Raw genomic sequence first — 15,068 nt, 5'->3', positions numbered from 1 at the left:
TAAACCATTTTAATTTACTTTTACGCAACAAAAAAGGGGCAATCAAATGGAGAATGAAATGCTGATCGAAGCATATAAATAATTTTTGCAATTTATTGAGTATTAACTTGACACACACTCATAAAAATTGATATAATATGTACGAGATGTTGTTAATTCTAAGGGTTTAATTTGCTTAAGTATTTCGCATTTTTTTACTTATTTTAATCTTTATATGATATAAAGTTTATAAAAATAAAATAAATCAAAATTATAAAAAAAATTGAAAAAGAAATAGAATGAAGTGCACGGAGACAATAAATTTAAATTGTGGAGTCAAATTTTGAAAAGTTAAAATGTTTGTAAAAGTCATATCAACTATTGTACCTCAATAAAATAAATATGCCCTTCTTATATTCTCTCTATCATTTGGCTGATAAATTTGTAATTTGAGCTGTCAATCCTTGAATAGCTAGAAAGCTTTAAAAGCTAAATTTAATTAGTTTGACTTTTTCTTTTTATATTGGTTTGTATTTCACTTTCACTATTCACCCTTTCTTGTTGTTCTTCTCCTACTTTACTTGTAAACTTTTTAAAAAAATATATTTAAACCTTGCACAAAAAAGTTTTTACGAAGCTAATATACAATTAGTTATTTTCATTAACAAAAATAAAAATCATTTAAGTGCTTTTTGGTGTCATGGTAATACAATATATCAATTTTCAAATACAAGGTTCACAATAATTACACTGACAATAATAATTTCTAAATAAAAATACTAAATGTTTAATCAATATTTTTAAAAAATCAAGATTATAAATACAACCAATTTTAATTTCTTCAAGGATTTGTATTAGTTAACATGTACAAATTATTATCCAATCAATATATTAGAAATCTCATACAAAATCAATATCCCAAAATCATTCAATCAATAAAAAACTAGATCTTGTATAAAAATCTTAATCTATCACAAGAAAAGTCAGAACTACCAATTACGAAATTCTGTTTGAAAGTATTGAAAGATTTTTTTTTTGAGAGAGAGAATAAGAGAATTTTGAGAGAAAAGTAATGAGTGTTAAAAGAAAATAAAATGAATTTTAGTGGATATGGATATTCTTTTGTTTTTATATAAAATAATTTTGTAAAAATAATTATTTTTAAAATTTTTGGTAAATAATTTTCAAATTTTTATGGGTCAATTTATCAATTATATAATTTTTTTATAAAAATTACGAGTAAAATTTCTTTTATTTTTCTTTAATTGCCCCACAATCATGCATGTAGCTTCGTCAATAAGTACACGTGGACTGTCATGCAAGTTATAGTGTTTAAAATTTTAACATTTTAGTTAGTATTCTTGTTAGAAAAATATCATTTCGACTTTTTTTTTCAAAAGATTGATAGTTAAATTTGACTCTTTATAAAAGATTGTGGACCAAATTTAGCTTAAAAAAAACAAGAATCAAATTGACAAAAAAATATAAATATTAAGGGCTAAATTTGGCATTATGCTAGATGTTTTTGATGAAAAAACCTTTAGCTATTTGGTTTATTTTTTTGTTAAACTTTGCTATCGGTCCTTATTATGGATTCAACCCATATACTTTAATTTGGTAATTTTAGTAAAGATATTTTTCAAAATTTGAAATTTCAATCTTAACCCAATAGTAGACATTATATTCATTAAGTTATGTTATTTCCAACATATAACACAAAGAACATATTATTGCCTATATAATGTTATGTCATGTTGTTATTTTTATATATTTCTCACTAAAAGGTCGGCTAAATGATTTTACGGTTGATGTTCGCATCAATACTAAAATTTTGTAATTAAAAAAATATAATGATTGAGAAAAAATTAACGAAATTAATATATATACATAAATTAAATCCACACTTAGCATGCAACTAATAACAAAACCTGTCCTTTATTATTGAAAAAGTAAAACCAAGAGATATAAATATTCAATAAATATTGCTAGGCGGGATCTTAAAATATTGTATTTATTATAATATTTTCCTATTTATTAAATATCGATGGCTAGGTCACCGGGCTTTAGCCCACTTAGACAAGATTTTCAATTATCAATGCCCGGGTCTTGAGCTTATAGACACAAACAACCCAAATTAATATCAATTAGTAATTGTCTAAAAAAGGAAAATTGGGTATGGGCCTAGATGCATATAATAAAAAATGTGTTGGTGGAATGATATTATGTGTACTTGCATATAAATTTTGTGATTGATATTTTATTAGTTGGTAAACACATTATGCTCATCGTGCGTCGTGGTCTATTTTGACGAGGTATTCTTATTTTTGTTGAATTTATTGTCTCAAGCATTCAATTCGAAATGAAGACTAATAAAATAATTAAAAAAAATTTTGCAAAACGATTTAGAAAATAATTAATACGATTTGATTCTTCAACCTCAATTAGGAGTACCCCTGAAGCCCACTTCCCATACTACGAGTGAAAGGGAAAAATGTAAAGACTATCATTAAAGCAGCCCAAACAAAACTTACTATATCCATGTGTATTATGTCCCCTATCTCTATGATTATGAAACAAACATGAAGGAATTTAATTTTTCCATTATTGTTCACTAATAATAGTGGAATTACTGGCATAGGGTCAAAAAGAAAAAGGAATTGTGGCATGCCACCGTTGATGAATGACTTCAATAAATCAGCTTATAACAAGCTTTTCAATTTCTCAGTTTGAGCTACGAGAGAATGTACAAATATTCCTTGAATATTTGGAGTTGTAATTAGTTTCTTATCATTCGATAAGCGTCTTGTATTTCATAAAAATTGGGGGCAATGTAATCCTTACGTAAAGGCCACCCTGTCCAACTTTTGGGCATTAAGATACGTTTTAGTCATGGATGATTTTCATAAGAGATTCCCAACATGTCATAAGATTCTCGTTCTTGAAAATCCGAACTTTTCCAAACCCAAAAAACAGATGGAATTCTAGGGTTATTCCTTGGAGCAAATACTTTTATACATACCTCTTCCGGTTGATCGACACCATACTCTATTCTCGTAAGATGATACACACTGGCTAACAGTCCGCTTGATGCTACATCATAGGCACATTAGGAACATAGATAATTGTAACCATATACATATAAAATAACAGCAATGGAATACCAATCCTCGGGCTTTATTTGTAAAGTCTCTATTCCTTGGTAATCAAAACCCAAAGATCTATGAATTAGCCAGTTTTGACTAGTCAAACAGACAAACGACGCTGCATCTTTTTATCTCTCCCACACTTTTCTTTTTTATTTGTCATTCTTGTAAGATAAGTATTTCGCATTTATGAAGTGAATGACACTTCAAAAATTTCTTTCGAATGAGCCGACCTTTTCTCAACACTCATAATTAACACGTTAACAAAAACATTTTTAGATTTATGAATATTGTATTCCTGACAGTTTTAATCATGGTGGGGTAATCAATTAGAGTATTTGAGTCTAGGTTTAAGAAGTATATTTCAATTAAATTTATCTTTTTCTGTTGTCTTAATGTTTTTTTATGCTCGTTTAAAATATTGTAAATTTATATTTAATTTTTATGTATTTATAGGTTATTTTATGTCGATTTTAAAGCACTCTTCTAATTATTTCATATCTTTTATGTTTTGAGTGTTATAAATTTATATAATTTTTCATGACATGTTGATCTGTGAATGTTGTACTCGTAATATTGTTGTCGTTGTTTTTTTTCCCCTTTTTTGTGTCATGTTGTTTTACATAGTTTATAATAGTAGTCCAACTTCGAAGAACATTATATCTATTTTTATTGCGATTTAATTAATTTCATATTTTACATAATTTTTTATAGTAACTCGACATAAGAGGAAAAATAATAATTTGTGTCATATTCATATTATTCATTTCATGTATTTAAAAGATTGTAAATTTGTATAAATATATGCATTTTATTTAATTTTGGATCATATGTACTCTGTTATAATCGTTTCGATGTCTCGTATTTTTCATAATTTATCATAATAATTTAATTATAATCATAATTTATTTATTTGAGAATTAAACCATAACATAACTTAACATTAACTAATTTAATGCATGAGGTAACACAATTCAACGGTCATTTATGTTATTAATTAAAGAGGATATAGTTCCTCCCCGACTCATGAATAGGAGGATAAAACGCTTCAGTGCATTTGAATCCACGTCTTTCTATATATTGATAAAATTAAGACTCAATCAACTAATTATGATAAAGTTGAATATGATTTAATACTATTGTCTCATGAAATTGCATTCGATTTTCGTAGAGTTATTCACTCTCTTTACACACTTGGCAAGTCGTGTTGATATTTCATATTATTTGTTTGTTTTTGAAGTAATATTTTTATGTCATATTCATATACTTGTATATTTTTAAGTTTTATAAATCCTATTACTTTTATGTGTAGATGTCGTCTTTATATTACTTTTATGTGTTATGTTTTGTAGATATATTTAATTTAGAGAATAATTTATTTATATAATTTTAAAGGTGAGAATAATTTATTTGGTAATATAATATTCGTGTTGTATTTTAATTCGTAATACATCTGATAAAATGTATCATAAATTTTTTAAAATGAAGTATTTGTTTCATTTTTTTTTTCGCGATTTTAATTATTTCAAATTTTTTATCAAGATTAACTCTAAATTTATTTTTTTTGTAGGAATTAAATCAATACACTAAACAATTTTAGAAATCATAATAAAACCTTTGAGGATTCCATAGGAAATTATTGTAGGGAATGAGGGAGAGGGAAAAGCTTATATTGGAAGCAAATTTAAAGTTTATGTGAAATATCTTAGTTGATTCTTACATACACTCTCAAAAGTTGTTCCTAGGCCTTTTCTTTATTTATGAATTATTCAGTCACTTTGATTGATGAAATGAAATAGACAAGAAAACTAATTTTCTTTTTCCTGGAAAAGTTGGTGTGAAAGAAAAATGATTGTTATGTATCTAAAGTTAGGGTACACTATTTTATGATTTATTTCCACTTTTCATCATTTACCTTACAAAATTTGTTAATGAAAAACAATATGTAATAGTGAAATTTATTACATATGAACACATGATTATAGATTGAGTCATAAGGCAAACCGTAACCCTTATTTTCATTATATTATGGAAAGTAAATCAAATTGAAAAAGGAATTGAGCCTCCAAAAAGAATAATATTATTCTCCCCCTATATAATAATAATAAAAAATCAGATTTATTATATAGAAATAGGGTTAGCACTTGAGGAACATTATTCAGTGCATTCAGCTAAAATCGATTACTGTCTGGTCATATTTTGGCACCCATTCATCTATTTTTTTCTTAAACGAAAAAATTAAAAAATAATAACAGAATTCTTATGAAAAAAAAGTATATTTAATTGTGTTCTCAACGACCCAAAAAATCAATTGGCTTTTTTTATTAATGGAAATTGTGGGGTTTTTCTGTTAACATTACTGGCATATTTGACAAAAGTCATCAGAAATTGCCAAATGAAAAACTACGTTTTAAAAATAATTAAAATGTGCATGTAGAACGAGTTAGATAAATTTTGCATGAATACAAAACTAAAAAAAATTTAAATTTTATAAAAAAAAAAGTTAAAAAATGTTAATATTTTAAACATAATTGAATATCACCCATATGCTTTATCTTCAATACTCTCATAAATTTCTCTTCATTCTCTGCTCTCTTGATTCCTCTTGTATATGTTCTCGTTACTTGTTTTGAATTTTACACATTTTTACTCATTAAAAAAAATTGAAAAAGCTTATTATTTTTAGTCCACCTACAGAACACACACTTAACCCGATGAATCACCTCATTCACTGTTCTGTCCACAGTCTCCACTATGGTAGAAGAAGTGTGGTAATGTAATACGATCGCAACTCTTGCAATAAGGCAAATGGATTGTAATTACACCTCTTTTTTTTTTTTTATTTGCTTTGAAGGAAGGTCATGAAAGTCGCATGTTTTAGATCCAATTCCATCATCTCCTTAGCCTCCAAGAGTTTTATAGGGTTAAATCTTACATTATAATTTAGTTTTGTTTAATAGTAAGTATTCATATTATACTTATTTCTGTGCCTATGGGAATAATTAAATTAAAAATATCTGGATCACAATGCTCTAATAATCACTGCTTTTTGTAATTTCATTTGTTAATATTAAGAATGGTTAATTAGTATTAAAAATTGTTAATATTCTAATTTTTTTTACAATTTTTAATATATATTTTTTATAATTTTTGAATTCTTTTTTAGTTTTACATTCATCTGTACAACCAATTGTTCATATTTATTTAAATCTGGACAACAATGCGTCCAAATTTATTTTATAAGCACATTTTACTTATTTAAATATATATATTACTTTTTACTAATTTGATAGTCATATGACAGTTTCTAGTGACTTCCATCAATATGTCAATAATGTTAATGATCAAATTGGTCAACTGACGGTTTTTGTTAACGGAAGGGATTAATTGATTTTTCCATAAAGACTTAAACAATTTTTTAATTTTTTACCGAAGACTTTTTTTTGACCCTTAAGCTTTTTTTTTTCTTTTTTTGGTTACTTATTCATCTACTTTAGATCTAATAATTTGTATAGTTTTTATTTCACTTTGGGATAGACTAACATTTACTCTTACAATTTGTCAAATTTTCTTAATATGCTATTTGAATTTTTTTTTCGTTGATGTTAGTTTTTGAAATTGGATAATTTTGTTGTTTTATGATAATGTGACATAATTATTTAAACTTTTTGTAAAATATATTTTTTAGATGTTGAGATAACACTAACACGATATCAAAGTGCTATCAGATTATAAGAATCAAAATTTATAATAAAAAAATTAAAATTTGAAGATAATGTGGACAAAAAAAAATTCAGAGGCTAAGGATTACTTTTATAGGTAGTAATCATACTTATGGTCTAATTTTGTCTCTAGTCCCTCTAATCTTTGAACTTTTGAAAAATTCATTCTTCTGCTTTAATTCCAAGAATTTAGTACTTCTAATTTGTTAAGAATAAGAGTTAGTTAAAAAGTTAGTCAAGAAAGTTAGTTAAGTACAGTTGTTGTATAGTTAGTCAATTAGCTTCAGTTAGTAGTTATTGACCTACTGTATTAAATATTCAGTGTTCATTTCTTGTATTTTCTTAATGAATTCAGTCTATCTTACATGGTATCAGAGCAAAACCATTTTGAAATGGAAACAGCGTCTCATTGAACAAAACATGGCGTGAAACAAATACTCGGCCATTTGTAGCAAGACATTTATAACCCATCTGGTTAGGGCTAAATCCAAGAAAAACACACTGTTGAGATCAGAACTGAAGCTTATGCTGCTGGAACAGTCTTAAGGACGAATAGCAAGCACTCCCAAATACTTTCAGCTGAGAATAATCAGGTTGAGCCTTAAAGAGTCTCTCATAAGGGGTTTGATGCTGCAAAAGAGGTGTTGGTAACCTGTTGATAAGGTGAACTGCATGAGAAAAAGTAGACGACCAGTGTACCAAAGGCATTGAAGTTTGAGCTAGTAACGTGAGCCCCATATCAACTACATGACGATGTCTCCGTTCAGCCACCCTTTTCTGTTCTGATGTGTATGGACATGTTATTCGATGTTGAATTCCCAGCTGAGAGAGAGTATTATACAAGGACCGATACTCACCCCCCATCTGTGTGCAGCATTTTGATGGATATTCCGAATTGCACTTGCACCATCTTGTGAAAATAAAGAAAACATCGAAACACTTCTGACTTTGATTTGAGAAAATACAACCAAGTATATCTGCTATACATATCTACAAAAGACACATAGTAAGAAAAACTATTTGAAGGCACATGGGAGGGTCCCCAAACATCAGATGCCACTAGCTCAAACGGAAATGAATACAATGTTTGTGAGGTACTGAAGGGCAGTTTGTGAGATTTGCCCAACTTACAAGGTGTACACACAAACTGTAAGTTGCTATGTTTGAAAGAAACACTACAAGACTTCAAAACACGAGCAAGTGTATTAGGACAGGGGTGTCCAAGCCTGTCATGCCAGATTTCAACAGAGGAAGGAGTCTGAACATTGCACAGACGAGGAGACTCGAGGCTTTGAGTAGGATTAGGCTTTTGTGAAGTAGATCGAGAGAAATCAAACCTATACAACCATTATGCATGTGGCCCCCCAGTAGTATCTTCCCTGTCTGAATGTCCTTCACAAAACATATCTCTGGACATGATCAAATTGCTGATATTTTGACCAAGCCTTTGTCAGTAGGGTTATTCGACAAATTCAAGAGAAAACTTGGAGTGGCTTCCATAGGAAGGGATGTCATACAGAAGCAAGGAAAGTCTCATGCAGAAACAAGGAAAGTCGAGAAGCATAGGCCATGTTAGGAATAAGAGTTAGCTGAAAAGTTAGTCAAGAAAGTTAGTTAAGTACAGTTGTTGTATAGTTAGTCAGTTAACTTCAGTTAGTAGTTACTGACCTACTTTATTAAATACTTAGTGTTCATTTCTTGTATTTTCTTAATGAATTCAGTCTATCTTAACATAATTATCTTATCTAAAAATTAATATCTAATAACATTATTAATTAATTTCGGTTAAATTTGGATATGTGCTACCTATGGATTTCAATTCTTAACAAGAACTTGGAATATTAAAATATAACATATTCAAATTTAACAACAATGTTTCAAATCAGATATGTAAAAAGACTAAATTTTATGAAATAAAAGTAGAAAAAGAAAACTAAATTTCAAAGGTTTGAAGAGTATAAGGACTGAAGTCAAATTAAACCTAATATGTTAAATATTTAGCTGAGAATCAAAACAACACCAAAGACTTTATGAAGAGTGGGCATCTTTGCTACAAGCTATTCATCCTTGAGCATATCATCTCTATTCCCCGCTCTATCCAATCCAATCCAAAGATTCCCTTAAGCTTGTAGCATTGTGAATATAGTAATTATATAAGCTTGTCAACTGCATCCATCTTAATTTCCACGAATTATCATGCTAACTTAAATCGCCTACCTGCAGATAACATAAGTATTTAACCTAATAAACTACTGGCAGTGTAGTGTTTTTTCACTTACTTTTAGCGTTAGATCAGTTGGAAGGTGATGAGCTTTCCAGCAACTCTCTCTTTCTTTAAAACATTTGATTCGATCTTTATGAAATAAATATTGAGATGTAAATAGAAGCTTACTTAAAATTCTTTGGTACTTTAACTTAATCTAATCCAGACAAACAAAAACAGGATTCACTGTACTATATCATATTATATTATATATGAATCTCACACGTGAGAGCAAATTCCTGTTGGGACATGAAATGAAACAATGATATGAGCATAATTTTCCACAAGCAAATTAACAGCTAGCAGCATTATAAATGTATAGCAGTAGGACCCCTAGAAAAAGGAATTTATATGTTCGTACATTATTGCACCACGTACAGCGATAGAAGAAGAATCATGGTATCTTTCATGTAATGCCAGAAAAGCAGTTGGCTTTTGATTACAAAAATACATTACACACATGCTCTTGCTTTGAATAAATTTGTATATTTGATGCATGTAAGTGGCAATATTGGCAACATATAGACCTGCAAATTTGTGGAACTTTGGGCCATGGCCATCCACGAGAAAGCAGGACTGATCACATCAAGAGCCAAAGGGATGTTATTCCTGTATATGATATGAGGTAGTGGGGTATAAAACATTGAAAATAAAAGCCTCTTTATGCAAAAAGAAAAAAAAAGAACAGGGGAACCTGCTTTCTTTTCCATCGTCGAGGGGTTATTACTGTTGCACCCCATGATCCCCTCAATCAGCTCATTTATATACTCACTTTTCCACCTTTCTCTGCTGCAAACAATTGCCTTAACATTAAGCTTCTTTTTTCATTTTCTATGAAATGGCACCGAAATTTATTCATCTCCTTCTGCTGCTGGCGGTGCTTAGTTTTGTGTTTTATGATTCTTCTCAAGCTATAAGAGATGATCAATTTCGGTTCTTTAACCTCATGAAGGCCTCTCTATCAGGAAAGGCCTTGTCTGCATGGGATGTCAGTGGAATGAAAAGTTATTGCGATTTCCGTGGTGTCAGCTGCAACAATAGAGGCTACGTTGAAAGCATTAACATCTCAGACTGGTCCCTCTCCGGTAATTTCCCGGCTGACGTGTGCTCTCATCTACCAGAGTTACGCGTTCTCGATATCAGCCGCAATAATCTCCGTGGCAACTTTCTTAACAGCATCGTTAACTGCTCTCTCTTGGAAGAGTTCAGTATGAGTTCCGTATACCTTAGAACAACACTTCCGGATTTCTCGAAAATGACTTCTCTGCGTGTGGTCGACTTGTCGTACAACCTCTTCACAGGTGACTTCCCCATGTCGATAACCAATCTCACCGATCTCGAGGTGATCTACTTCAATGAAAATGATGGCTTGAACTTATGGCAACTTCCGGGGAACATTTCTAGGCTCACAAAACTCAGAGTTATGGTCTTCACGTCTTGCATGTTGTACGGTTCAATCCCGGCATCGATTGGGAACATGACATCGCTTGTTGATCTCGAGTTGAGTGGTAATTTCCTTTCAGGTCAGATTCCAAAGGAGCTTGGATTGCTGAAAAACTTGCAGCAGCTCGAGTTATACTACAACCAGCACTTATCTGGCTCAATACCTGAGGAACTGGGAAACCTTACAGAGCTCGTAGACTTGGACATGTCTGTCAATCGGTTGAGTGGAAGCATTCCAGAATCTCTATGTCGACTCCCCAAACTTCAAGTCCTTCAACTTTACAACAACAGTCTTACAGGAGAAATCCCTGGTGCTATTGCAGAGTCAACAACCTTGACCATGCTGTCACTCTATGAGAATTTCTTATCAGGACAAGTTCCACAGAATCTGGGGAAGTCCTCCGCTATGGTTCTTTTAGACTTGTCGGAGAACAACCTATCAGGTCCATTGCCTGCAGAGGTATGTCGGGGTGGAAGGTTACTGTATTTGCTTGTCTTAGATAACAAGTTCTCTGGAAAGTTGCCCGATAGTTATGCAAACTGCAAGTCTCTTATTCGGTTCCGAGTTAGCAAAAACTACTTGGAAGGCGCCATACCAGAAGATCTTCTAGGACTCCCTCATGCTGCAATTATCGACTTGGCTGACAATAGTTTTACAGGTCCTTTTCCAAGTTCAATTGGAAATGCCAAGAACTTGTCCGAACTGTTCATGCAGAACAACAAGTTGTCAGGTTTTTTACCTCCTGAAATCTCGGGAGCTATAAATCTGATGAAGATTGATCTCAGTAACAATCTCTTGTCCGGTCCAATACCAACAGAGATTGGTGATCTGAAGAAACTGAATTTACTGATGTTGCAAGGGAACAAGCTAAGCTCTTCGATCCCCAGTTCACTTTCTTTGCTGAAATCTATCAGTGTTGTTGATCTTTCCAACAATCACTTGACTGGGAATATCCCAGAGAGTCTGGGTGAACTGTCGTATAACACCATCAACTTTTCAAACAATGAACTTTATGGTCCAATTCCTCTCTCGTTGATTAAAGACGGGTTGGTGGAAAGCTTTTCAGGCAATCCAGGTCTTTGTGCTCCTGTCGAAGTTCAAAGTTTCCCCAAATGTTCACACAAGCACAACCAAAAGAAGCGAAATTCTATGTGGGCAATCATGATATCAGTCATTGTCTTTACTATCGGAGCCATCCTGTTCCTGAGACGGCGTTACAGCAAACAAAGAGGTGTAGTAGAACATGACGAGACCTTGTCTTCATCATTTTTTTCGTACGATGTGAAGAGCTTCCATAGAATATGTTTTGACCGGCACGAAATCCTCGAAGCAATGATTGATAAAAACATTGTGGGCCACGGAGGGTCTGGCACCGTGTATAGAATCAGGTTGCGAGGTGGAGAAGTTGTTGCAGTGAAGAAGCTGTGGAGTAGAACAGCAAAAGACTCCACTCCAGAAGACCAATTGATCTTCGACAAAGGGTTGAAGACCGAGGTCGAGACTCTTGGAAGCATAAGGCATAAAAACATAGTCAAGCTCTATAGTTACATCACGAACTTCGATTGCAAAATGTTGGTTTACGAGTACATGCCGAATGGGAACCTTTGGGATGCTCTTCATAAAGGATGGATCCATTTAGATTGGCCAATTAGACACCAAATAGCACTTGGGGTCGCACAAGGCTTGGCATACCTTCACCATGATCTGTTGACACCTATTATTCACAGAGACATCAAGTCAACCAACATCCTATTGGACGCCAATTATGAACCCAAAGTTGCAGATTTCGGAATAGCCAAGGTTTTACAAGCCAGAGGAGGCAAAGATTCAATCATTACCGTCATAGCAGGCACCTATGGCTATTTAGCCCCAGGTATACATCTTGTTTATTCATATATTTTTAGTTTTTTTTTTTAATTGTTCAATTAAGTTCAATCAATGTGTTTGACGGACAGAATATGCGTATTCAAGCAAAGCAACGACCAAGAGTGATGTGTACAGTTTTGGAGTGGTGTTGATGGAACTGATAACCGGGAAGAAACCGGTGGAAGCAGTTTTCGGGGAGAACAAGAACATCGTGTATTGGGTTTCGACAAAGCTGGATACGAAGGAAGGGGTGATGGAGGTGTTGGACAAGCGAGTGTCGGGGTCATTCAAGGACGAGATGATTCAGGTTCTCAGAATTGCGATGCGTTGTACATACAGGAATCCATCCCAACGTCCACCGATGAATGAGGTTGTTCAGCTGTTGATTGAGGCTGACCCTTGCAGATTCGATTCTTGCAAGCTGTCAATTAATAAAACCAAAGAAGCATCAAATGTCACCAAAGTAGAGAGCCAACCAGAAGTATGATCAGATCAGCGGTGTATGATGAAGCAGCAGGGTATCCACCATCCGCCCACCCTATGTTATTCGGATCAGGATGTAAGTTTCAAATATAAATGTTTTAAGTTATTTCATGTATTTGGAAGATTTTACCTTGGTATTCATATCAATATTTGTGTGTGTAAAGACCAATCAAGCTCTTTTTTCTTTTGTTTTGCTCTTGTAAGTTGTAACCAACTTAAGTGCTTTATGATGATGCATAGCACCCTTACGAAATAATTGTGTATATAGCTCTTAATAGGCCTTTCCCCCACCTCATGAGAGTGATTATTAAGAGGCTTTTATTTATTGAAATGGAGTGGGTGTAGTTCCTGGTTCTGATTATAAAAACTGTAAGGCAAGCATGATTCCCATGGTGGGGTCCACACCATACAAGCTATCCATTAAGAGATGATGAAATTGCTTGACTTTTGAAGAAGCATCCATTGTCTACACATGTAAGTTAAGAGACAGACAAAAAACCTGAGATGCCTTCAGGTTTCTCTTCTTTGATTCCATTTGTTCTTTTTTATTATTATTTAGCTGATTTGCACGAGACATGCATTAAGGATTCAAAGGGTTGGAGCTTGTTTCACCTTAGATAGTGAGCCACGAACCATCCACTCACAAGTTGGAGCACCCCTTCATTTCTTGAAAGGTATTTTTGCAAGAACAGGATTTCTCCATTTTCTACATCAAATTTCATTTAAATATCTTCACTAACAAGTTTAAACTAATAATACATTATCAGTAAATAAAACTATATTTAAACTATAATAATGATAATAATCAAGTAAAGAAAGTTGATGGAAGCTGGTATAGTAGCTAGAGACATGTAGACATAGTTGAATTATTTGCTTCAAATAATGCAAATAAAGTGTATGGTCTGCGGGGTCTCCATGGAAAGAATAAGATTCAATGGCAAAATATGGTTGCTTTTGGAGATGGTGGAGAGTCCATATGGAAAAGTGGGAAGCTATGATCAACGGAATTGTTCTCTAAAAATCAACCAAAAGGACAGGTTATTAAAAGCAACTTGGGCTTTCCAATAAAGAAGAAAAAAAGCTTGACTATGAAATGAGAATAGAAGCTGCTTTCCAGGTTAAAGTACAATTTGAGGATAGACATGAGGCACAGAAAATGGTACATTTTTTCAATCACATCAATCTTCCAAGTAAGGGAAAGTCAAAATTATATGAATGATTCTTATCAAATTTACAGTTTCCAACTAGGGTTCCAGGCACAGAAAACGATAATGAACTACCCAAAGGTCAATTAATTACAGATTCTCTTATACTACAGGGTTAAACATCTGATACCAAAATAAATAAGGAATACTACAACATTTAGTCCTTGAAATTTGTAATTTTTCATTCTCTTTTTTAATTCAAATTAATCTAGGAGATGAACTTGGATTCTGTTAAGATATGATAACATGACATTTTGAAATTGTACCACATCATCACCTAAATTTTTTTTAAAATTATAATTTTATTTTTAATATTTTTGTATTATATTTGAAATAAATTATCACTTTACTTTTGTAAAGTGTATAGTTGTAACTTTCTACTGGTTTGATTTGGTTTCCTTCAATCTTTTGCGTTGAATGTTTAAATGAGAAGCCGAAGCAGGAGGTATGATCTCTAATGAAACTCCATTACCTAACTTGAGCCTTATAAAAAAGGCCATGAAAAACTCCAAGTAAGCTTCTCCTCCAAATTAATAGTTGATAAGGTTTCTTATGTATGGTAGTGGAAGGAACCAAACTATAAATATTCATAGAAATTGGTTGCAAAAAATGAACACCAAATCATAGGATAAACATAGTGTTGGCTGCTTGATTTGTTTCTCAGCTTCATTGAGAAACTGCAACAAGACATATTTTTTTAAAGCATTTGGGTATTTGTACAGCAAAAAAGAAAGTGTAGCTTATCATATGTTTTCAATACTCAATATTTTGATTTTGATTTTTCTTTTCTTTTATGTTAGTTATTATATATTTTAAATTTATGTTATTTATATTAAATTTTTTAAATAATATGGGTTGGGTTCGGACTCATCATCTATAATCTGGGCTGGGCTTAGGTAAAAATTCAGGGCTATTTTCAGGCATATCATTTGGGCCTAAAATTATGTTAAGGACTGGCCCGGC

The 15,068-nt window shown here is 32.1% G+C and overlaps 1 protein-coding gene across 1 annotated transcript; it reads left to right on the top strand.

The window, feature by feature from the left end:
• The first annotated feature begins 9,775 nt into the window (after window positions 1–9,775).
• On the top strand, window positions 9,776–13,190 carry LOC107905192 (receptor protein-tyrosine kinase CEPR1). The gene is made up of 2 exons (XM_016831780.2): window positions 9,776–12,424; window positions 12,507–13,190. The coding sequence occupies exons 1-2, from the start codon at window positions 9,946–9,948 to the stop codon at window positions 12,902–12,904; spliced, it is 2,877 nt and encodes a 958-aa protein (XP_016687269.1). The 5' UTR covers window positions 9,776–9,945; the 3' UTR covers window positions 12,905–13,190.
• The last annotated feature ends 1,878 nt before the right edge of the window (window positions 13,191–15,068 follow it).

This window comes from Gossypium hirsutum, chromosome D05 (genome assembly GCF_007990345.1).
Source record: "Gossypium hirsutum isolate 1008001.06 chromosome D05, Gossypium_hirsutum_v2.1, whole genome shotgun sequence".
Classification (NCBI taxonomy): Eukaryota; Viridiplantae; Streptophyta; class Magnoliopsida; order Malvales; family Malvaceae; genus Gossypium; species Gossypium hirsutum.
Note: the sequence above shows the minus strand (reverse complement) of the source record. Positions and strands in the feature narration are given on the sequence as shown.

What these genes read in the sequence shown, in the direction of transcription:
- LOC107905192 (XM_016831780.2), top strand. Translation starts at nt 9,946, where the DNA reads ATGGCACCGAAATTTATTCATCTCCTTCTGCTGCTGGCGGTGCTTAGT. An exon ending in CTATGGCTATTTAGCCCCAG is followed by an intron (nt 12,425 to 12,506) that starts GTATACATCTTG and finishes TTTGACGGACAG; the next exon opens with AATATGCGTATTCAAGCAAA.